Consider the following 22,649-nt stretch of genomic DNA (forward strand, 5'->3'; position numbering starts at 1 on the left):
AATGACCTGCCACTGGCATTAAACAAAGCATGTGTGTCCATGTATGCTGATGATTCAACCATATACGCATCAGCAACCACAGCTAATGAAGTCACTGAAACCCTTAACAAAGAGTTGCAGTCTGTTTTGGAATGGGTGGCCAGTAATAAACTGGTCCTGAATTACTTGGCGTTACCTTATATTGTAAACTGGTCAAAACATCTACACTACCGTTCAAAAGATTGGGGTCACTTAGAAATGTCCTTTTTTTGAAAGAAAAGCTAAGTTTTTGTACATTAAAATAACATCAAATTCATCAGAAATACGGTGTAGACATTGTTAATGTTGTAAATGACTTTTGATGCTGGAAACGGCAGATTTTTTTGTGGAATATCTACATAGGCGTACAGAGGTCCATTATCAGCAACCATCACTCCTGTGTTCCAATGGCACGTTGTGTTAGCTAATCCAAGTTTATCATTTTAAAAGGCTAATTGATCATTAGAAAACCCTTTTGCAATTATGTTAGCACAACTGAAAACTGTTGTTCTGATTAAAGAAGCAATAAAACTGTCCTTTAGACTAGTTGAGTATCTGGAGCATCAGCATTTGTGGGTTCGATTACAGGCTCAAAATGGTCAGAAACAAAGCACTTTCTTCTGAAACTCGTCAGTCTATTCTTGTTCTGAGAAATGAAGGCTATTCCATGTGAGAAATTGTCAAGAAACTGAAGATCTGGTACAGCGCTGTGTACTACTCCCTTCACAGAACAGAGCAAACTGGCCCTAACCAGAATAGAAAGAGGAGTGGGAGGCCCCGGTGCACAACTGAGCAAGAGGACAAGTACATTAGAGTGTCTAGTTTGAGAAACAGACTCCTCACAAGTCCTCAACTGGCAGCTTCATTAAATAGTACCCACAAAACACCAGTCTCAACGTCAACAGTGAAGAGGCAACTCCGGGATGCTGGCCTTCTAGGCAGAGTTGCAAAGAAAAAGCCATATCTCAGACTGGCCAATGAAAAGAAAAGATTAAGAAGGGCAAAAGAACACAGACCCTGGACAGAGGAAGATTGGACAGAAGTGTTATGGACAGACAAATCTAAGTTTGAGGTGCTTGGATCACAAAGAAGAACATTCGTGGGACGCAGAAAAAATGAAAAGATGGTGGAGGAGTGAACCATCTGTGAAGCATGGCGGAGGCAATGTGATGATCTGGGGGTGCTTTGGTGCTGGTAAAGTGGGAGATTTGTACAGGGTAAACAGGATCTTGAAGAAGGAAGGCTATCACTCCAAGGCCATACCATACCCTGTGGACGGCGCTTAATTGGAGCCAGTTTCCTCCTACAACAGGACAATGACCCAAAGCACAGCGCCAAACTATGCAAGAACTATTTAGGGAAGAAGCAGTCAGCTGGTATTCTGTCTATAATGGAGTGGCCAGCACAGTCACCCGGATCTCAACCCTATTGAGCTGTTGTGGGAGCAGCTTGACCGTACGGTACGTAAGAAGTGCCCATCAAGCCAATCCAACTTGTGGGAGGTGCTTCAGGAAGCATGTGGTGAAATCTCTTCAGATTACCTGAACAAATGGACAACTTGTTTCATCAGACCAGAGAATCTTGTTCCTCATGTTCTGGAAGTCCTTTAGGTGCCTTTTGGCAAACTCCAAGCAGGTTGTCATGTGTCTATTACTGAGGAGTGGCTTCCGTTCGGCCACTCTACCATAAAGGTAAATTAATTTGATTGAAACTTTTAAATGAGAAGTAGTGTAGGTAATATGACGTGGAAATTGTAAACTGCTGAAAATGAGTCTGCAACCGGCTGATTAGCCGACACTAATGGAAAACACGTGTGTGTGTGTGTGTGTGTGTGTGTGTGTGTGTGTGTGTGTGTGTGTGTGTGTGTGTGTGTGTGTTGGTGTGTGTGTGATGGTGTGTGTGTTGGTGTGTGTGTTGGTGTGTGTGTGTGTGTGTGTGTGTGTGTGTGTGTGTGTGTGTGTGTGTGTGTGTGTGTGTGTGTGTGTGTGTGTAGCCTACAACAACTCCCTGCAGGTCCAGAACAACGATGAGTGCCTCCCTGACAGTTACTTCATCCAGGAGGACAGTGGAGAGGTGAGGAACCTCTGACCCCTAACCTCTGACCTCAACCAAGTTCCAGATGCTCTGTGTTTGAATCTTCCAGGGACAACATTTAACAACTACCTTGGGACTGCGCTCGATTCAAACCTAACTCTACCCCATTCACAGTAAACACAGCATATGGGTTAGGGTTAACCTCTACCCCATTCACAGTAAACACAGCATATGGGTTAGGGGTAACCTAACTCTACCCCATTCACAGTAAACACAGCATATGGGTTAGGGTTAACCTCTACCCCATTCACAGTAAACACAGCATATGGGTTAGGGTTAACCTCTACCCCATTCACAGCAAACACAGCATATGGGTTAGGGTTAACCTAACTACCCCATTCACAGTAAACACAGGATATGGGTTAGGGTTAACCTAACTACCCCATTCACAGTAAACACAGGATATGGGTTAGGGTTAACCTAACTACCCCATTCACAGTAAACACAGGATATGGGTTAGGGTTAACCTAACTCTACCCCATTCACAGTAAACACAGGATATGGGTTAGGGTTAACCTCTGCCCCATTCACAGTAAACACAGCATATGGGTTAGGGTTAACCTAACTCTACCCCATTCACAGTAAACACAGCATATGGGTTAGGGTTAACCTAACTCTACCCCATTCACAGTAAACACAGCATATGGGTTAGGGTTAACCTCTACCCCATTCACAGTAAACACAGGATATGGGTTAGGGTTAACCTAACTACCCCATTCACAGCAAACACAGCATATGGGTTAGGGTTAACCTAACTCTACCCCATTCACAGTAAACACAGCATATGGGTTAGGGTTAACCTCTACCCCATTCACAGTAAACACAGCATATGGGTTAGGGTTAACCTCTACCCCATTCACAGTAAACACAGGATATGGGTTAGGGTTAACCTAACTACCCCATTCACAGTAAACACAGCATATGGGTTAGGGTTAACCTAACTCTACCCCATTCACAGCAAACACAGCATATGGGTTAGGGTTAACCTCTACCCCATTCACAGTAAACACAGCATATGGGTTAGGGTTAACCTAACTCTACCCCATTCACAGCAAACACAGCATATGGGTTAGGGTTAACCTCTGCCCCATTCACAGCAAACACAGCATATGGGTTAGGGTTAACCTCTACCCCATTCACAGTAAACACAGGATATGGGTTAGGGTTAACCTAACTACCCCATTCACAGCAAACACAGCATATGGGTTAGGGTTAACCTCTACCCCATTCACAGTAAACACAGCATATGGGTTAGGGTTAACCTAACTCTACCCCATTCACAGTAAACACAGCATACGGGTTAGGGTTAACCTCTACCCCATTCACAGTAAACACAGCATATGGGTTAGGGTTAACCTAACTCTACCCCATTCACAGCATATGGGTTAGGGTTAACCTCTACCCCATTCACAGCATATGGGTTAGGGTTAACCTCTACCCCATTCACAGTAAACACAGGATATGGGTTAGGGGTAACCTAACTACCCCATTCACAGCAAACACAGCATATGGGTTAGGGTTAACCTAACTCTACCCCATTCACAGCATATGGGTTAGGGTTAACCTCTACCCCATTCACAGTAAACATAGGATATGGGTTAGGGGTAACCTAACTCTACCCCATTCACAGTAAACACAGCATATGGGTTAGGGTTAACCTCTACCCCATTCACAGTAAACACAGCATATGGGTTAGGGTTAACCTAACTACCCCATTCACAGTAAACACAGGATATGGGTTAGGGGTAACCTAACTCTACCCCATTCACAGCAAACACAGCATATGGGTTAGGGTTAACCTCTACCCCATTCACAGTAAACACAGCATATGGGTTAGGGTTAACCTCTACCCCATTCACAGTAAACACAGCATACAGGTTAGGGTTAACCTAACTACCCCATTCACAGTAAACACAGGATATGGGTTAGGGGTAACCTAACTCTACCCCATTCACAGCAAACACAGCATATGGGTTAGGGTTAACCTCTACCCCATTCACAGTAAACACAGCATATGGGTTAGGGTTAACCTCTACCCCATTCACAGTAAACACAGCATACAGGTTAGGGTTAACCTAACTACCCCATTCACAGTAAACACAGGATATGGGTTAGGGTTAACCTAACTCTACCCCATTCACAGCATATGGGTTAGGGTTAACCTCTACCCCATTCACAGTAAACACAGCATATGGGTTAGGGTTAACCTCTACCCCATTCACAGCAAACACAGCATATGGGTTAGGGGTAACCTAACTCTACCCCATTCACAGTAAACACAGGATATGGGTTAGGGTTAACCTCTACCCCATTCACAGTAAACACAGCATATGGGTTAGGGTTAACCTCTACCCCATTCACAGTAAACACAGCATATGGGTTAGGGTTAACCTAACTCTACCCCATTCACTAACCACCCTAACCACTCTAACCACCCAACCACACTAACCACCCCAACCACATTAACCACCCTAACCACCCCAACCACCCTAACCAACCAACCACCCCAACCACCCTAACCACCCCAACCACCCTAACCAACCAACCACCCCAACCACCCCAACCACCCTAACCACCCCAACCACCCTAACCAACCAACCACCCCAACCACCCTAACCACCCCAACCACCCTAACCAACCAACCACCCCAACCACCCTAACCAACCAACAACCCCAACCACCCCAACCACCCCAACCACCCTAACCACTCTAACCACCCCAACCACCCCAACCACCCTAACCACCCTAACCACCCCAACCACACTAACCACTCTAACCACCCTAACCACCCCAACCACTCTAACCACCCCAACCACCCTAACCACCCCAACCACCCTAACCAACCAACCACACTAACCAACCAACCACCCTAACCACCCCAACCACCCAAACCAACCAACCACACAAACCACCCTAACCACCCCAACCACCCCAACCACCCTAACCAACCAACCACCCCAACCACCCTAACCACCCCAACCACACTAACCAACCAACCACCCCAACCACCCTAACCAACCCAACCACCCCAACCACCCCAACCACCCTAACCACCCCAACCCCCTAAACACCCAAACCACCATAACCCCCCTAACCACCCCAACCACTCTAACCACCCCAACCATCCTAACCACCCTAACCACCCCAACCACTCTAACCAACCAACCACCCAACCACCCTAACCACCCCAACCACACTAACCAACCAACCACCCCAACCACCCTAACCACCCCAACCACCCTAACCACCCCAACCACCCTAACCACCCCAACCACCCTAACCAACTAACCACCCTAACCCTAACCACCCTAACCAACTAAACACCCTAACCCTAACCACCCAAACCACCCTAACCACCCCAACCACACTAACCAACCAACCACCCCAACCACCCTAACCACCCCAACCACCCTAACCAACTAACCACCCTAACCCTAACCACCCCAACCACACTAACCAACCAACCACCCTAACCACCCCAACCACCCTAACCACCCTAACCACTCTAACCACCCTAACCACCCTAACCACTCTAACCACTCTAACCAACCAACCACCCTAACCACCCTAACCACCCTAACCACCCTAACCACCCTAACCACCCAAACCACCCCAACCATCCTAACCCAACCACCCCAACCACCCTAACCAACCAACCACACTAACCACCCCAACCACCCCAACCACCCTAACCACCCTAACCACCCCAACCACACTAACCACTCTAACCACCCTAACCACCCCAACCACTCTAACCACCCCAACCACCCTAACCACCCTAACCACCCCAACCACCCTAACCAACCAACCACACTAACCAACCAACCACCCTAACCACCCCAACCACCCAAACCAACCAACCACACAAACCACCCTAACCACCCCAACCACCCCAACCACCCTAACCAACCAACCACCCCAACCACCCTAACCACCCCAACCACACTAACCAACCAACCACCCCAACCACCCTAACCAACCCAACCACCCCAACCACCCCAACCACCCTAACCACCCCAACCCCCTAAACACCCAAACCACCATAACCCCCCTAACCACCCCAACCACTCTAACCACCCCAACCATCCTAACCACCCTAACCACCCCAACCACTCTAACCAACCAACCACCCAACCACCCTAACCACCCCAACCACACTAACCAACCAACCACCCCAACCACCCTAACCACCCCAACCACCCTAACCACCCCAACCACCCCAACCACCCTAACCACCCCAACCACCCTAACCAACTAACCACCCTAACCCTAACCACCCTAACCAACTAAACACCCTAACCCTAACCACCCAAACCACCCTAACCACCCCAACCACACTAACCAACCAACCACCCCAACCACCCTAACCACCCCAACCACCCTAACCAACTAACCACCCTAACCCTAACCACCCCAACCACACTAACCAACCAACCACCCTAACCACCCCAACCACCCTAACCACCCTAACCACTCTAACCACCCTAACCACCCTAACCACTCTAACCACTCTAACCAACCAACCACCCTAACCACCCTAACCACCCTAACCACCCTAACCACCCTAACCACTCTAACCACCCAAACCACCCCAACCATCCTAACCCAACCACCCCAACCACCCTAACCAACCAACCACACTAACCACCCCAACCACTCTAACCACTCTAACCACCCCAACCATCCTAACCCTAACCACCCCAACCACACCAACCACCCAACCACACTAACCACCCCAACCACTCTAACCACTCTAACCACTCTAACCACCCCAACCATCCTAACCCTAACCACCCCAACCACACCAACCACCCAACCACACTAACCACCCCAACCACTCTAACCACCCTAACCACCCTCACCACTCTAACCACCCCAACCATCTGAACCCTAACCACCCTAACCACCCCAACCACACCAACCACACTAACCACCCTAACCACCCCAACCACCCCAACCACCCTAACCACCCAAACCACCCCAACCACTCTAACCACCCCAACCATCCTAACCACCCTAACCACACCAACCACACTAACCACCCTAACCACCCCAACCACTCTAACCACCCAACCACTCTAACCACCCCAACCATCCTAACCCTAACCACCCCAACCACCCCAACAACCCTAACCACCCCAACCACCCTAACCAACCAACCACCCTAACCACCCCAACCACCCTAACCACCCCAACCACTCTAACCACCCAACCACCCCAACCACCCCAACCACCCTAACCACCCCAACCACCCTAACCACCCTAACCACCCCAACCATCCTAACCACCCCAACCACCCTAACCACCCTAACCACCCCAACCACCCTAACCACCCTAACCACCCTAACCACCCCAACAACCCTAACCACCCTAACCACCCCAACCACCCAACCACCCCAACCACCCTAACCAACCAACCACCCCAACCACTCTAACCACCCCAACCACCCTAACCAACCAACCACCCCAACCACCCTAACCAACCAACAACCCCAACCACCCTAACCACCCCAACCACCCCAACCACCCTAACCACTCTAACCACCCCAACCACCCCAACCACCCTAACCACCCTAACCACCCCAACCACACTAACCACTCTAACCACCCTAACCACCCCAACCACTCTAACCACCCCAACCACCCTAACCACCCTAACCACCCCAACCACCCTAACCAACCAACCACACTAACCAACCAACCACCCTAACCACCCCAACCACCCTAACCAACCAACCACACAAACCACCCTAACCACCCCAACCACCCCAACCACCCTAACCACCCTAACCACCCCAACCCCCTAAACACCCAAACCACCATAACCCCCCTAACCACCCCAACCACTCTAACCACCCCAACCATCCTAACCACCCTAACCACCCAACCACCCTAACCACCCCAACCACCCTAACCACCCCAACCACCCTAACCACCCCAACCACCCCAACCACCCTAACCACCCCAACCACCCTAACCAACTAACCACCCTAACCCTAACCACCCTAACCAACTAACCACCCTAACCCTAACCACCCCAACCACCCTAACCACCCCAACCACACTAACCAACCAACCACCCCAACCACCCCAACCACCCTAACCACCCCAACCACCCTAACCAACTAACCACCCTAACCCTAACCACCCCAACCACACTAACCAACCAACCACCCTAACCACCCCAACCACCCTAACCACCCTAACCACTCTAACCACCCTAACCACCCTAACCACCCTAACCACTCTAACCACACTAACCACCCTAACCACTCTAACCACCCTAACCACCCTAACCACCCTAACCACCCTAACCACTCTAACCACCCAACCACCCCAACCACCCTAACCAACCAACCACACTAAACACCCCAACCACTCTAACCACCCTAACCACTCTAACCACCCAAGCACACTAACCACCCCAACCACTCTAACCACTCTAACCACCCCAACCATCCTAACCCTAACCACCCCAACCACACCAACCACCCAACCACACTAACCACCCCAACCACTCTAACCACTCTAACCACTCTAACCACCCCAACCATCCTAACCCTAACCACCCCAACCACACCAACCACCCAACCACACTAACCACCCCAACCACTCTAACCACCCTAACCACCCTCACCACTCTAACCACCCCAACCATCTGAACCCTAACCACCCTAACCACCCCAACCACACCAACCACACTAACCACCCTAACCACCCCAACCACCCCAACCACCCTAACCACCCTAACCACCCCAACCACTCTAACCACCCCAACCATCCTAACCACCCTAACCACCCCAACCACACCAACCACACTAACCACCCTAACCACCCCAACCACTCTAACCACCCCAACCATCCTAACCCTAACCACCCCAACCACCCTAACCACCCCAACCACTCTAACCACCCCAACCATCCTAACCCTAACCACCCCAACCACCCCAACAACCCTAACCACCCCAACCACCCTAACCAACCAACCACCCTAACCACCCCAACCACCCTAACCACCCCAACCACTCTAACCACCCAACCACCCCAACCACCCCAACCACCCCAACCACTCTAACCACTCTAACCAACCAACCACACTAACCACCCTAACCACTCTAACCACCCTAACCACCCTAACCACCCTAACCACCCTAACCACCCTAACCACTCTAACCACCCCAACCATCCTAACCCAACCACCCCAACCACCCTAACCAACCAACCACACTAAACACCCCAACCACTCTAACCACCCTAACCACTCTAACCACCCAAGCACACTAACCACCCCAACCACTCTAACCACCCCAACCATCCTAACCCTAACCACCCCAACCACACCAACCACCCAACCACACTAACCACCCCAACCACTCTAACCACTCTAACCACTCTAACCACCCCAACCATCCTAACCCTAACCACCCCAACCACACCAACCACCCAACCACACTAACCACCCCAACCACTCTAACCACCCTAACCACCCTCACCACTCTAACCACCCCAACCATCTGAACCCTAACCACCCTAACCACCCCAACCACACCAACCACACTAACCACCCTAACCACCCCAACCACACCAACCACACTAACCACCCTAACCACCCCAACCACTCTAACCACCCCAACCATCCTAACCCTAACCACCCCAACCACCCTAACCACTCTAACCACCCCAACCATCCTAACCCTAACCACCCCAACCACCCCAACAACCCTAACCACCCCAACCACCCAAACCAACCAACCACCCTAACCACCCCAACCACCCTAACCACCCCAACCACTCTAACCACCCAACCACCCCAACCACCCTAACCACCCCAACCACCCTAACCACCCTAACCACCCCAACCATCCTAACCACCCCAACCACCCTAACCTACCTAACCACCCTAACCACCCTAACCACCCCAACAACCCTAACCACCCTAACCACCCCAACCACCCTAACCACCCCAACCACCCCAACCATCCTAACCACCCCAACCACTCTAACCACTCTAACCACCCCAACCATCCTAACCCTAACCACCCCAACCACACCAACCACCCTAACCTACCTAACCACCCCAACCACCCTAACCACCCTAACCACCCTAACCACCCCAACAACCCTAACCACCCTAACCACCCCAACCACCCTAACCACCCCAACCACCCCAACCAGTCTAACCACCCTAACCACTCTAACCACTCTAACCACCCCAACCATCCTAACCCTAACCACCCCAACCACACCAACCACACTAACCACCCTAACCACCCCAACCACTCTAACCACCCCAACCATCCTAACCACCCTAACCACCCCAACCACACCAACCACACTAACCACCCTAACCACCCCAACCACCCCAACCACTCTAACCACCCTAACCACCCTAACCACCCCAACCACACCAACCACACTAACCACCCTAACCACCCCAACCACTCTAACCACCCCAACCATCCTACCCCTAAGCACCCCAACCACCCTAACCACCCCAACCACACTAACCACCCCAACCACTCTAACCACCCAACCACCCTAACCACCCCAACCACACTAACCACTCCAACCACCCTAACTACCCAACCACACTAACCACCCTAACCACCCCAACCACCCTAACCACTCTAACCACTCTAACCACCCTCACCCTAACCACCCTAGCCACTCTAACCACTCTAACCCCAACCACACTAACCAACCTAACCACCCTAACCACTCTAACCACCCTATCCACTCTATCTCTAACCACTCTAACCACTCTATCTCTAACCACTCTAACCACTCTAGCCACTCTCTCGAACCACTCTATCTCTAACCACTCTAACCACTCTATCTCTAACCACTCTAACCACCCTATCTCTAACAACTCTAACCACCCTATCTCTAACCACTCTATCTCTAACCACTCTAACCACTCTATCTCTAACCACCCTATCTCTAACCACTATAACCACTCTATCTCTAACCACTCTAACCACTCTATCTCTAACCACTCTAACCACCCTATCTCTAACCACTCTAACCACCCTATCTCTAACCACTATAACCACTCTAACCACTCTATCTCTAACCACTCTAACCACCCTATCTCTAACCACTATAACCACCCTATCTCTAACCACTATAACCACCCTAACCACCCTAACCACCCCAACCATCCTAACCCTAACCACCCCAACCACCCTAACCAACCAACCACCCTAACCACCCCAACCACTCTAACCACCCAACCACCCCAACCACCCTAACCACCCTAACCACCCCAACCACCCCAACCACCCTAACCACCCCAACCATCCTAACCACCCCAACCACCCTAACCTCCCTAACCACCCCAACCACCCTAACCACCCCAACCACCCTAACCACCCCAACCACCCCAACCACCCCAACCACCCCAACCATCCTAACCCTAACCACCCCAACCACCCCAAACACACTAACACCCTAACCACCCCAACCACTCTAACCACCCCAACCACACCAACCATCCTAACCCTAACCACCCCAACCACCCCAACCACACTAACACCCTAACCACCCCAACCAGTCTAACCACCCCAACCACACCAACCACCCTAACCACCCCAACCACTCTAACCACCCCAACCACACCAACCATCCTAACCCTAACCACCCCAACCACCCCAACCACACTAACACCCTAACCACCCCAACCAGTCTAACCACCCCAACCACACCAACCACTCTAACCACCCTAACCACTCTAACCACCCCAACCACCCCAACCATCCTAACCCTAACCACCCCAACCACCCCAACCACACTAACACCCTAACCACCCCAACCACTCTAACCACCCCAACCACACCAACCACACTAACCACCCTAACCACCCCAACCACTCTAACCACCCCAACCACTCTAACCACCCCAACCATCCTAACCACCCTAACCACCCCAACCACACCAACCACACTAACCACCCTAACCACCCCAACCACTCTAACCACCCCAACCATCCTACCCCTAACCACCCCAACCACCCTAACCACCCCAACCACAATAACCACCCCAACCACTCTAGCCACCCAACCACACTAACCACCCAACCACCCGAACCACCCCAACCACACTAACCACTCCAACCACCCTAACTACCCAACCACACTAACCACCCTAACCACCCTAACCACTCTAACCACTCTAACCACCCTCACCCTAACCACCCTAGCCACTCTAACCACTCTAACCCCAACCACACTAACCAACCTTACCACCCTAACCACTCTAACCACCCTATCCACCCTAACCACCCTATCTCTAACCACTCTAACCACTCTATCTCTAACCACTCTATCTCTAACCACTCTATCTCTAACCACCCTATCTCTAACCACTCTAACCACTCTATCTCTAACCACTCTAACCACTCTATCTCTAACCACTCTAACCACCCTATCTCTAACCACTCTAACCACCCTATCTCTAACCACTATAACCACTCTAACCACTCTATCTCTAACCACTCTAACCACCCTATCTCTAACCACTATAACCACCCTATCTCTAACCACTATAACCACCCTAACCACCCTAACCACCCCAACCATCCTAACCCTAACCACCCCAACCACCCTAACCAACCAACCACCCTAACCACCCCAACCACTCTAACCACCCAACCACCCCAACCACCCCAACCACCCCAACCACCCCAACCACCCCAACCACCCTAACCTCCCTAACCACCCCAACCACCCTAACCACCCCAACCACCCCAACCACCCCAACCAGTCTAACCACCCTAACCACTCTAACCACCCCAACCACCCCAACCATCCTAACCCTAACCACCCCAACCACCCCAACCACACTAACCACCCTAACCACCCCAACCACTCTAACCACCCCAACCACTCTAACCACCCCAACCATCCTAACCACCCTAACCACCCCAACCACACCAACCACTCTAACCACCCCAACCATCCTACCCCTAACCACCCCAACCACCCTAACCACCCCAACCACACTAACCACCCCAACCACTCTAGCCACCCAACCACACTAACCACCCAACCACCCTAACCACCCCAACCACACTAACCACTCCAACCACCCTAACTACCCAACCACACTAACCACCCTAACCACCCTAACCACTCTAACCACTCTAACCACCCTCACCCTAACCACCCTAGCCACTCTAACCACTCTAACCCCAACCACACTAACCAACCTTACCACCCTAACCACTCTAACCACCCTATCCACCCTAACCACTCTATCTCTAACCACTCTAACCACTCCATCTCTAACCACTCTAACCACTCTAGCCACTCTAACCACTCTATCTCTAACCACTCTAACCACTCTATCTCTAACCACTCTAACCACTCTATCTCTAACCACTCTATCTCTAACCACTCTAACCACTCTATCTCTAACCACTCTAACCACCCTATCTCTAACAACTCTAACCACCCTATCTCTAACCACTCTAACCACTCTATCTCTAACCACTCTATCTCTAACCACCCTATCTCTAACCACTATAACCACTCTATCTCTAACCACTCTAACCACTCTATCTCTAACCACTCTAACCACCCTATCTCTAACCACTCTAACCACCCTATCTCTAACCACTATAACCACTCTATCTCTAACCACTCTAACCACCCTATCTCTAACCACTATAACCACCCTATCTCTAACCACTATAACCACTCTAACCACTCTATCTCTAACCACTCTAACCACTCTATCTCTAACCACCCTAACCACTCTATCTCTAACCAATCTAACCACTCTATCTCTAACCACTCTAACCACTCTATCTCTAACCACTCTAACCACCCTATCTCTAACCACTCTAACCACAACCACTCTAACCACTCTAACCACTCTATCTCTAACCACTCTAACCACCCTATCTCTAACCACTCTAAGATATCTAACCACTCTAGCCACTCTAACCACTCTATCTCTAACCACTCTAACCACTCTATCTCTAACCAGTAACCACCCTATCTCTAACCACTCTAACCACTCTATCTCTAACCACTCTAAACACTCTATCTCTAACCACTCTAACCACTCTATCTCTAACCACTCTAACCACTCTAACCACTCTATCTCTAACCACTCTAACCACTCTATCTCTAACCACTCTATCTTTAACAACTCTAACCACTCTATCTCTAACCACTCTATCTCTAACCACTCTAACCACTCTATCTCTAACCACTCTAACCACTCTATCTCTAACCACTCTATCTCTAAACACTCTAACCACTCTAACTCTAAACACTCTATCTCTAACCACTCTAACCACTCTAACCACTCTATCTCTAACCACTCTATCTCTAACCACTCTATCTTTAACAACTCTAACCACTCTATCTCTAACCACTCTATCTCTAACCACTCTAACCACTCTATCTCTAACCACTCTAACCACTCTATCTCTAAACACTCTAACCACTCTATCTCTAACCACACTATCTCTAACCACTCTCTCTAACCACTCTAACCACCCTATCTCTAACCCCTCTAACCACTCTAACCACTCTATCTCTAACCACTCTAACCACTCTATCTCTAACAACTCTAACCACTCTATCTCTAACCACTCTAACCACTCTATCTCTAACCACTCTAACCACCCTATCTATAACCACTCTAACCACTCTATCTCTAACCACTCTAACCACTCTATGTCTAACCACTCTATCTCTAATCACTCTAACCACTCTAACCACCCCTATCTCTAACCACTCTAACCACTCTTTCTCTAACCACTCTATCTCTAACCACTCTAACCACTCTATCTCTAACCACTCTAACCACTCTATCTCTAACCACTCTAACCACCCTATCTATAACCACTCTAACCACCCTATCTCTAACCACTCTATCTCTAACCACTCTATCTCTAACCACTATAACTACCCTATCTCTAACCACTCTATCTCTAACCACTCTAACCACTCTATCTCTAACCACTCTATCTCTAACCACCCTAACCACCCCTATCTCTAACCACCCTATCTCTAACCACTCTATCTCTAACCACCCTATCTCTAACCACTCTAACCACCCTATCTCTAGCCACTCTATCTCTAACCACTCTATCTCTAACCACTCTAACCACTCTATCTCTAACCACTCTAACCACTCTATCTCTAACCACTCTAACCACTCTAACCACCCTATCTCTAACCACTCTAATCACTCTAACCACTCTATTTCTAACCACCCTAATCACTCTAACCACCCTAACCACCCAAATCACTATAACCACCCAAATTACCCTAACCACCCTATCCACGCTAACCCTAACCACTCTAACCACCCTCACCCTTACCACCTTAACCATAACCACCCTAACCATTACCACTCTAACCCTAACCACCCTAACCACCCCAACCACCCTAACCCTAGCCACCCTAACCACCCTAACCACCCTCACCCTAACCACGCTAACACTAACCACCCTAATCACCCTAACCCTAAACACCCTAACCCTAACCACCCTAACCCTAACCACCCTAACCACCCTAACCCTAAACACCCTAACCCTAAACACCCTAACCCTAACCACCCTAACCCTAACCACCCTAACCACCCTAACCCTAAACACCCTAACCCTAACCACCCTAACCCTAACCACCCTAACCCTAACCACCCTAACCACCCTAACCCTAAACACCCTAACCCTAACCACCCTAACCCTAACCACTCTAATAACCCTAACCTTAACACCCTAACCACCCTAACCCTAACCACCCTAACCCTAGCCACCTTAACCTTAACCACCCTTACCATCCACCCTAACCACCCTAACCCTAACCCTAACCACCCTAATCTCTAACAACCCTAACCACCCCCATCTCTAACCACCCTAACCACCCCTATCTCTAACAACCCTAGTCACCCCTATCCCTAACCACCCTAACCACCCCTATCTCTAACCACCCTAACCCTAACCACCCTAACATTAACCACCCTAACCACCCTAACCCTAACCACCCTAACCCTAACCACTCTAACCCTAACCACTCTAATAACCCTAACCTTAACACCCTAACCACCCTAACCCTAACCACCCTAACCACCCTATCTCTAACCACCCTAACCCTAACCACCCTAACACTAACCACTCTAACCCTAACCAGTCTAACCACCCTAACCCTAACCACCCTAACCCTAACCACCCTCACCCTAACCACCCTCGCCCTAACCACCCTAACCACCCTAACACTAACCACTCTAACACTAACCACTCTAACCACCCTAACCCTAACCACTCTAACCACCCTAACTCTAACCACCCTAACCACCCTATCCCTAACCACCCTAACCCTAAACACCCTAACCCTAACCACCCTAACCCTATAGAATAATATGATGTTGTTCAACCCTAGGTGAGGAACAACCCTAACCACCCTCACCCTAACCACCCTAACCCTAACCACCCTCACCCTAACCACCCTAACCACCCTCACCCTAACCACCCTAACCCTAACCACCCTAACCACCCTCACCCTAACCACCCTAACCCTAACCACCCTCACCCTAACCACCCTCACCCTAACCACCCTCACCCTAACCACCCTCACCCTATAGAATAATATGATGTTGTTCAACCCTAGGTGAGGAACAACCCTAACCACCCTAACCACCCTCACCCTAACCACCCTAACCCTAACCACCCTAACCCTATAGAATAATATGATGTTGTTCAACCCTAGGTGAGGAACAACCCTAACCACCCTCACCCTAACCACCCTAACCACCCTCACCCTAACCACCCTAACCCTAACCACCCTAACCCTAACCACCCTCACCCTAACCACCCTAACTACCCTAACCACCCTCACCCTCACCCTAACCACCCTCACCCTAACCACCCTAACCACCCTCACCCTAACCACCCTAACCCTAACCACCCTACCCTAACCACCCTCACCCTCACCCTAACCACCCTAACTACCCTAACCACCCTCACCCTAACCACCCTAACCCTAACCACCCTAACTACCCTAACCACCCTCACCCTCACCCTAACCACCCTCACCCTAACCACCCTAACCACCCTCACCCTAACCACCCTAACCCTAACCACCCTAACTACCCTAACCACCCTCACCCTCACCCTAACCACCCTAACTACCCTAACCACCCTCACCCTAACCACCCTAACCCTAACCACCCTCACCCTAACCACCCTAACTACCCTAACCACCCTCACCCTAACCACCCTAACCCTAACCACCCTCACCCTAACCACCCTAACCCTAACCACTCTAACCACCCTAACCCTAACCACCCTAACCACCCTAACTCTAACCACCCTAACCCTAACCACCCTAACCCAAACCACCCTAACCCTAACCACCCTAAACACCCTAACCCTAACCACCCTAACCCTAACCACCCTAAACACCCTAACCCTAACCACCCTAACCACCCTAACCACCCTAACCCTATAGAATAATATGATGATTTTCAACCCTAGGTGAGGAACAACCCTAACCACCCTATCCCTAACCACCCTAACCCTAACCACCCTAACCCTAACCACCCTAACCCTAACCACCCTAACCCTAACCACCCTCACTCTAACCACCCTCACCCTAACTACCCTCACCCCAACCACCCTCACCCTAACCACCCTAACTACCCTCACCCTAACCACCCTAACCCTATAGAATAATATGATGTTGTTCAACCCTAGGTGAGGAACAACCCTAACCACCCTCACCCTAACCACCCTCACCCTAACCACCCTAACTACCCTCACCCTAACCACCCTAACCCTATATAATAATATGATGTTGTTCAACCCTAGGTGAGGAACAACCCTAACCACCCTCACCCTAACCACCCTCACCCTAACCACCCTAACTACCCTAACCCTAACTACCCTCACCCTAACCACCCTCACCCTAACCACCCTAACCACCCTAACCCTAACTACCCTCACCCTAACCACCCTCACCCTAACCACCCTCACCCTAACCACCCTAACCACCCTCACCCTAACCACCCTAACCACCCTCACCCTAACCACCCTCACCCTATATAATAATATGATGTTGTTCAACCCTAGGTGAGGAACAACCCTAACCACCCTAACCCTAACCACCCACCCCTTAACCACCCCAACCACCCTCACCCTAACCACCCTAACCACCCTCACCCTAACCACCCTAACCCTAACCACCCTAACCCTAACCACCCTCACCCTAACCACCCTCACCCTAACCACCCCAACCACCCTCACCCTAACCACCCTCACCCTAACCACCCTAACCACCCTAACTACCCTCACCCTAACCACCCCAACCACCCTCACCCTAACCACCCTCACCCTAACCACCCTCACCCTAACCACCCTAACTACCCTCACCCTAACCACCCCAACCACCCTCACCCTAACCACCCTCACCCTAACCACCCTCACCACCCTCACCCTAACCACCCTAACCACCCTAACCACCCTCACCCTAACCACCCTAACCCTAACCACCCTCACCCTAACCACCCTAACCCTAACCACCCTAACCACCCTCACCCTAACCACCCTCACCCTAACCACCCTAACCCTAACCACCCTAACTACCCTCACCCTAACCACCCCAACCACCCTCACCCTAACCACCCTAACCACCCTAACCCTAACCACCCTCACCCTAACCACCCTAACCACTCTAACCCTAACCACCCCAACAACCCTCACCCTAACCACCCTAACCCTAACCACCCTCACCCTAACCACCCTAACCCTAACCATCCTAACCCTAACCACCCTAACCCTAACCACCCTCACCCTAACCACCCTAACCACCCTAACCACCCTCACCCTAACCACCCTAACCCTAACCACCCTCACCCTAACCACCCTAACCCTAACCACCCTCACCCTAACCACCCTAACCCTAACCACCCTAACCCTAACCACCCTAACCCTAACCCTCACCCTAACCACCCTAACCCTAACCACCCTCACCCTAACCACCCTAACCCTAACCACCCTAACACTAACCACCCTAACCCTAACCACCCTAACCACCCTAACCCTAACCACCCTCACCCTAACCACCCTAACCACCCTCACCCTAACCACCCTAACTACCCTCACCCTAACCACCCTAACCACCCTCATCACCCTCACCCTAACCACCCTAACCACCCTCACCACCCTCACCCTAACTACCCTCACCCTAACCACCCTAACTACCCTCACCCTAACCACCCTAACCCTAACCACCCTCACCCTAACCACCCTCACCCTAACCACCCTAACCACCCTCACCCTAACCACCCTCACCCTCACCACCCTAACCACCCTAACTACCCTCACCCTAACCACCCTAACCCTAACCACCCTAACCCTAACCACCCTCACCCTAACCACCCTAACCACCCTCACCCTAACCACCCTCACCCTAACCACCCTAACCACCCTCACCCTAACCACCCTCACCCTCACCACCCTAACCACCCTAACCACCCTCACCCTAACCACCCTCACCCTAACCACCCTAACCACCCTCACCCTAACCACCCTCACCCTAACCACCCTAACTACCCTCACCCTAACCACCCTAACCCTAACCACCCTAACCCTAACCACCCTCACCCTAACCACCCTAACTACCCTCACCCTAACCACCCTCACCCTAACCACCCTAACCCTAACCACCCTCACCCTAACCACCCTAACTACCCTCACCCTAACCACCCTCACCCTAACCACCCTCACCCTATATAATAATATGATGTTGTTCAACCCTAGGTGAGGAACAACCCCAAACGTTCGTGTCAGTTTAACCGTTCCACTCTAGAGGAGTGTTCTGGGATCACGGACCGGACCTACGGTTACCAGAAGGGACAACCCTGTGTTCTCATCAAACTGAACCGGGTAAACACACCCACACACCCACACACACACACACACACACACCTGCTAACCCGCCTGGTAAACCTTGACCTCCAACCTCTGTCCTCTGTCCTCAGGTGATCGGGATGCTTCCAGGGAAGGACGGCCAATCTCCTTATGTCACCTGCGGAGCCAAGGTCAGGCTGGCTATGTCACTGCTATGTCACCCTACTGTCACTGCTATGTCACCCTACTGTCACTGCTATGTCACCCTTATGTATTGTCAAAACCCTGCACGTCTCTTCATCATTGTGTTTCCCTCATCTTTACCTTTTAATGTCATCATTGTGTCTCTCTCCATCTCTCTCTGTGTTTTTGTCTTCCATCCCTCCATTATCAGAGATATAAAGTGGGGCAAGATGACTGGGTAAGACTGACCCGTAGAATGATAGATAGGTAGCCTTTAGAAAGTATGTATAGGGTTAGGGTTAGGGTTAGGCTAACAGGCTAACAGGCTAATCCTAACCCTTTAGAAAGTATGTACAGGGTTAGGCTAACAGGCTAACAGGCTAATCCTAACCCTTTAGAAAGTATGTACAGGGTTAGGCTAACAGGCTAACAGGCTAATCCTAACCCTAACTCTATTAAAAGTAGTAATAGCCTTTAGAAAGTATGTATAGGGTTAGGGTTAGGCTAACAGGCTAACAGGCTAACCCTAACCCTATTAAAAGTAGTAATAGCCTTTAGAAAGTATGTATAGGGTTAGGGTTAGGCTAACAGGCTAACCCTAACCCTATTAAAAGTAGTAATAGCCTTTAGAAAGTATGTACAGGGTTAGGCTAACAGGCTAACAGGCTAACAGGCTAACCCTAACCCTATTAAAAGTAGTAATAGCCTTTAGAAAGTATGTACAGGGTTAGGGTTAGGCTAACAGGCTAACAGGCTAACCCTAACCCTATTAAAAGTAGTAATAGCCTTTAGAAAGTATTTACAGGCCTTAGCAAATGTATTAAAAAAACAGATATACCTATTTTACATAAGTATTCAGACTCTTTGCTATGAGACTCGAAATTGAGCTCAGGTGCATCCTGTTTCCATTGATCATCCTTGAGATGTTTCTACAACTTGATTGGACTCCACCGGTGGTAAATTCAATGAATTGGACATTGGAAATTTGAAAGGCACACACCTGTCTATATAAGGTCCCACTGTTGACAGTGCACGTCAGAGCAAAAACCAAGCCATGAGGTCGAAGGAATTGTCCGTAGAGCTCCGAGGCAGGATTGTGTCGAGGCACAGCAAGGCACTAACATAATACTTCAAATAATGTGGCAAAGGAATTAATGTTTTGTCCTGAGACCCACTCTATCCTGAATACCAAGTGTTCTGTTTGGGGAAACAGAATTATTTTCAAGCATAGTGGTGGCTGTATCATGTTATGCCTGGGGAGTTTTTCAGGATAAAAAAAATAAAACGGACAAGCAAAGCACAAGCAAAATCCTAGAGGAAAACCTGGTCCAGTTTGCTTTCCACCAGACACTGAGATGAATTTACCTTTCAGCAGGACAATAATATGCTTGAAAATCTATGGCAAGACCTGAAAATAGTTGTTTAGCAATGATCAACAACCAATTTGACTGAGCTTGAAGAATTTTGAAAAGAATAATGGGCAAATATTGTACAATCCAGGTGTGCAATCTCTTAGAGACTTACCCAGAAAGACTCACAGCTCTAATCGCAGCCAAAGGTAATTTTACAAAATATTCACTCAGGAGTGTGAATACTTACAATACCAGTCAAACATTTCTACTGTTTTCTACATTGTAGAATAATAGTGAAGACACTTAAACAAATCGAAATATATTTTATATTTAAGATTCTTCAAAGTAGCCACCCTTTGCCTTGATAATAGCTTTGCACACACTTGGCATTCTCTCAACCAGCTTCACCTGGAATGTTTTTCCAACAGTCTTGAAGGAGTTCCCACATATGCTGAGCACTTGTTTGGCTGCTTTTCCTCCCAAACCATCTCATTTGGGTTGAGGTCAGGTGATTGTAGAGGCCAGGTCATCTGATGCAGCACTCCATCATACTCCTTCTTGGTCAAATAGCCCTTACACAGCCTGATGGTGTGTTGGGTCATTGTCCTGTTGAAAAACAAATGATAGTCCTTCTAAGAGCAAACCAGATGTGATGGTGTATCGCTGCAGAATGCTGTGGTAGCCATGCTGGTTAAGTGTGCCTTGAATTCTAAATAAATCACAGACAGTGTCACCAGCAAAGCACCCCCACACCATCACACCTCCTCCTCCATGCTTCACGGTGGGAACCACACATGCAGAGATCATCCGTTCACCTACTCTGCGTCTCACAAAGACACGGCGGTTGGAACCAAAAATCTCAAATTTGGACTCCAGACCAAAGGACATATTTCCACTGGTCTAATGTCCATTGCTCGTGTTTCCTGGTCCAAGCAAGTCTCTTCTTCTTATTGGTGTCCTTTAGTAGTGGTGTCTTTCCAGCAATTCAACCATGAAGGCCTGATTCACACAGTCTCCTCTGAACAGTTGATGTTGAGATGTGTCTGTTACTGAGATGTTGAGATGTGTCTGTTACTTGAACTCTGTGAAGCATTTATTTTGGCTGCAATCTGAGGCTGGTAACTCTAATGAACTTATCC

General features: G+C 49.8%; 1 protein-coding gene across 1 annotated transcript in view; it reads left to right on the forward strand.

The window, feature by feature from the left end:
* The window catches only part of atp1b2a (ATPase Na+/K+ transporting subunit beta 2a), a 56,017-nt gene that overhangs the window by 22,877 nt on the left and 10,491 nt on the right, over window positions 1-22,649 (forward strand). The window contains exons 4-6 of the mRNA XM_055911190.1: window positions 2,012-2,091; window positions 19,886-20,011; window positions 20,107-20,166. Coding sequence (XP_055767165.1) covers window positions 2,012-2,091; window positions 19,886-20,011; window positions 20,107-20,166 — 266 coding nt within the window. The remainder of the gene's footprint in view (window positions 1-2,011; window positions 2,092-19,885; window positions 20,012-20,106; window positions 20,167-22,649) is intronic.

This window comes from Salvelinus fontinalis, unplaced genomic scaffold, assembly GCF_029448725.1.
Source record: "Salvelinus fontinalis isolate EN_2023a unplaced genomic scaffold, ASM2944872v1 scaffold_0054, whole genome shotgun sequence".
Classification (NCBI taxonomy): Eukaryota; Metazoa; Chordata; class Actinopteri; order Salmoniformes; family Salmonidae; genus Salvelinus; species Salvelinus fontinalis.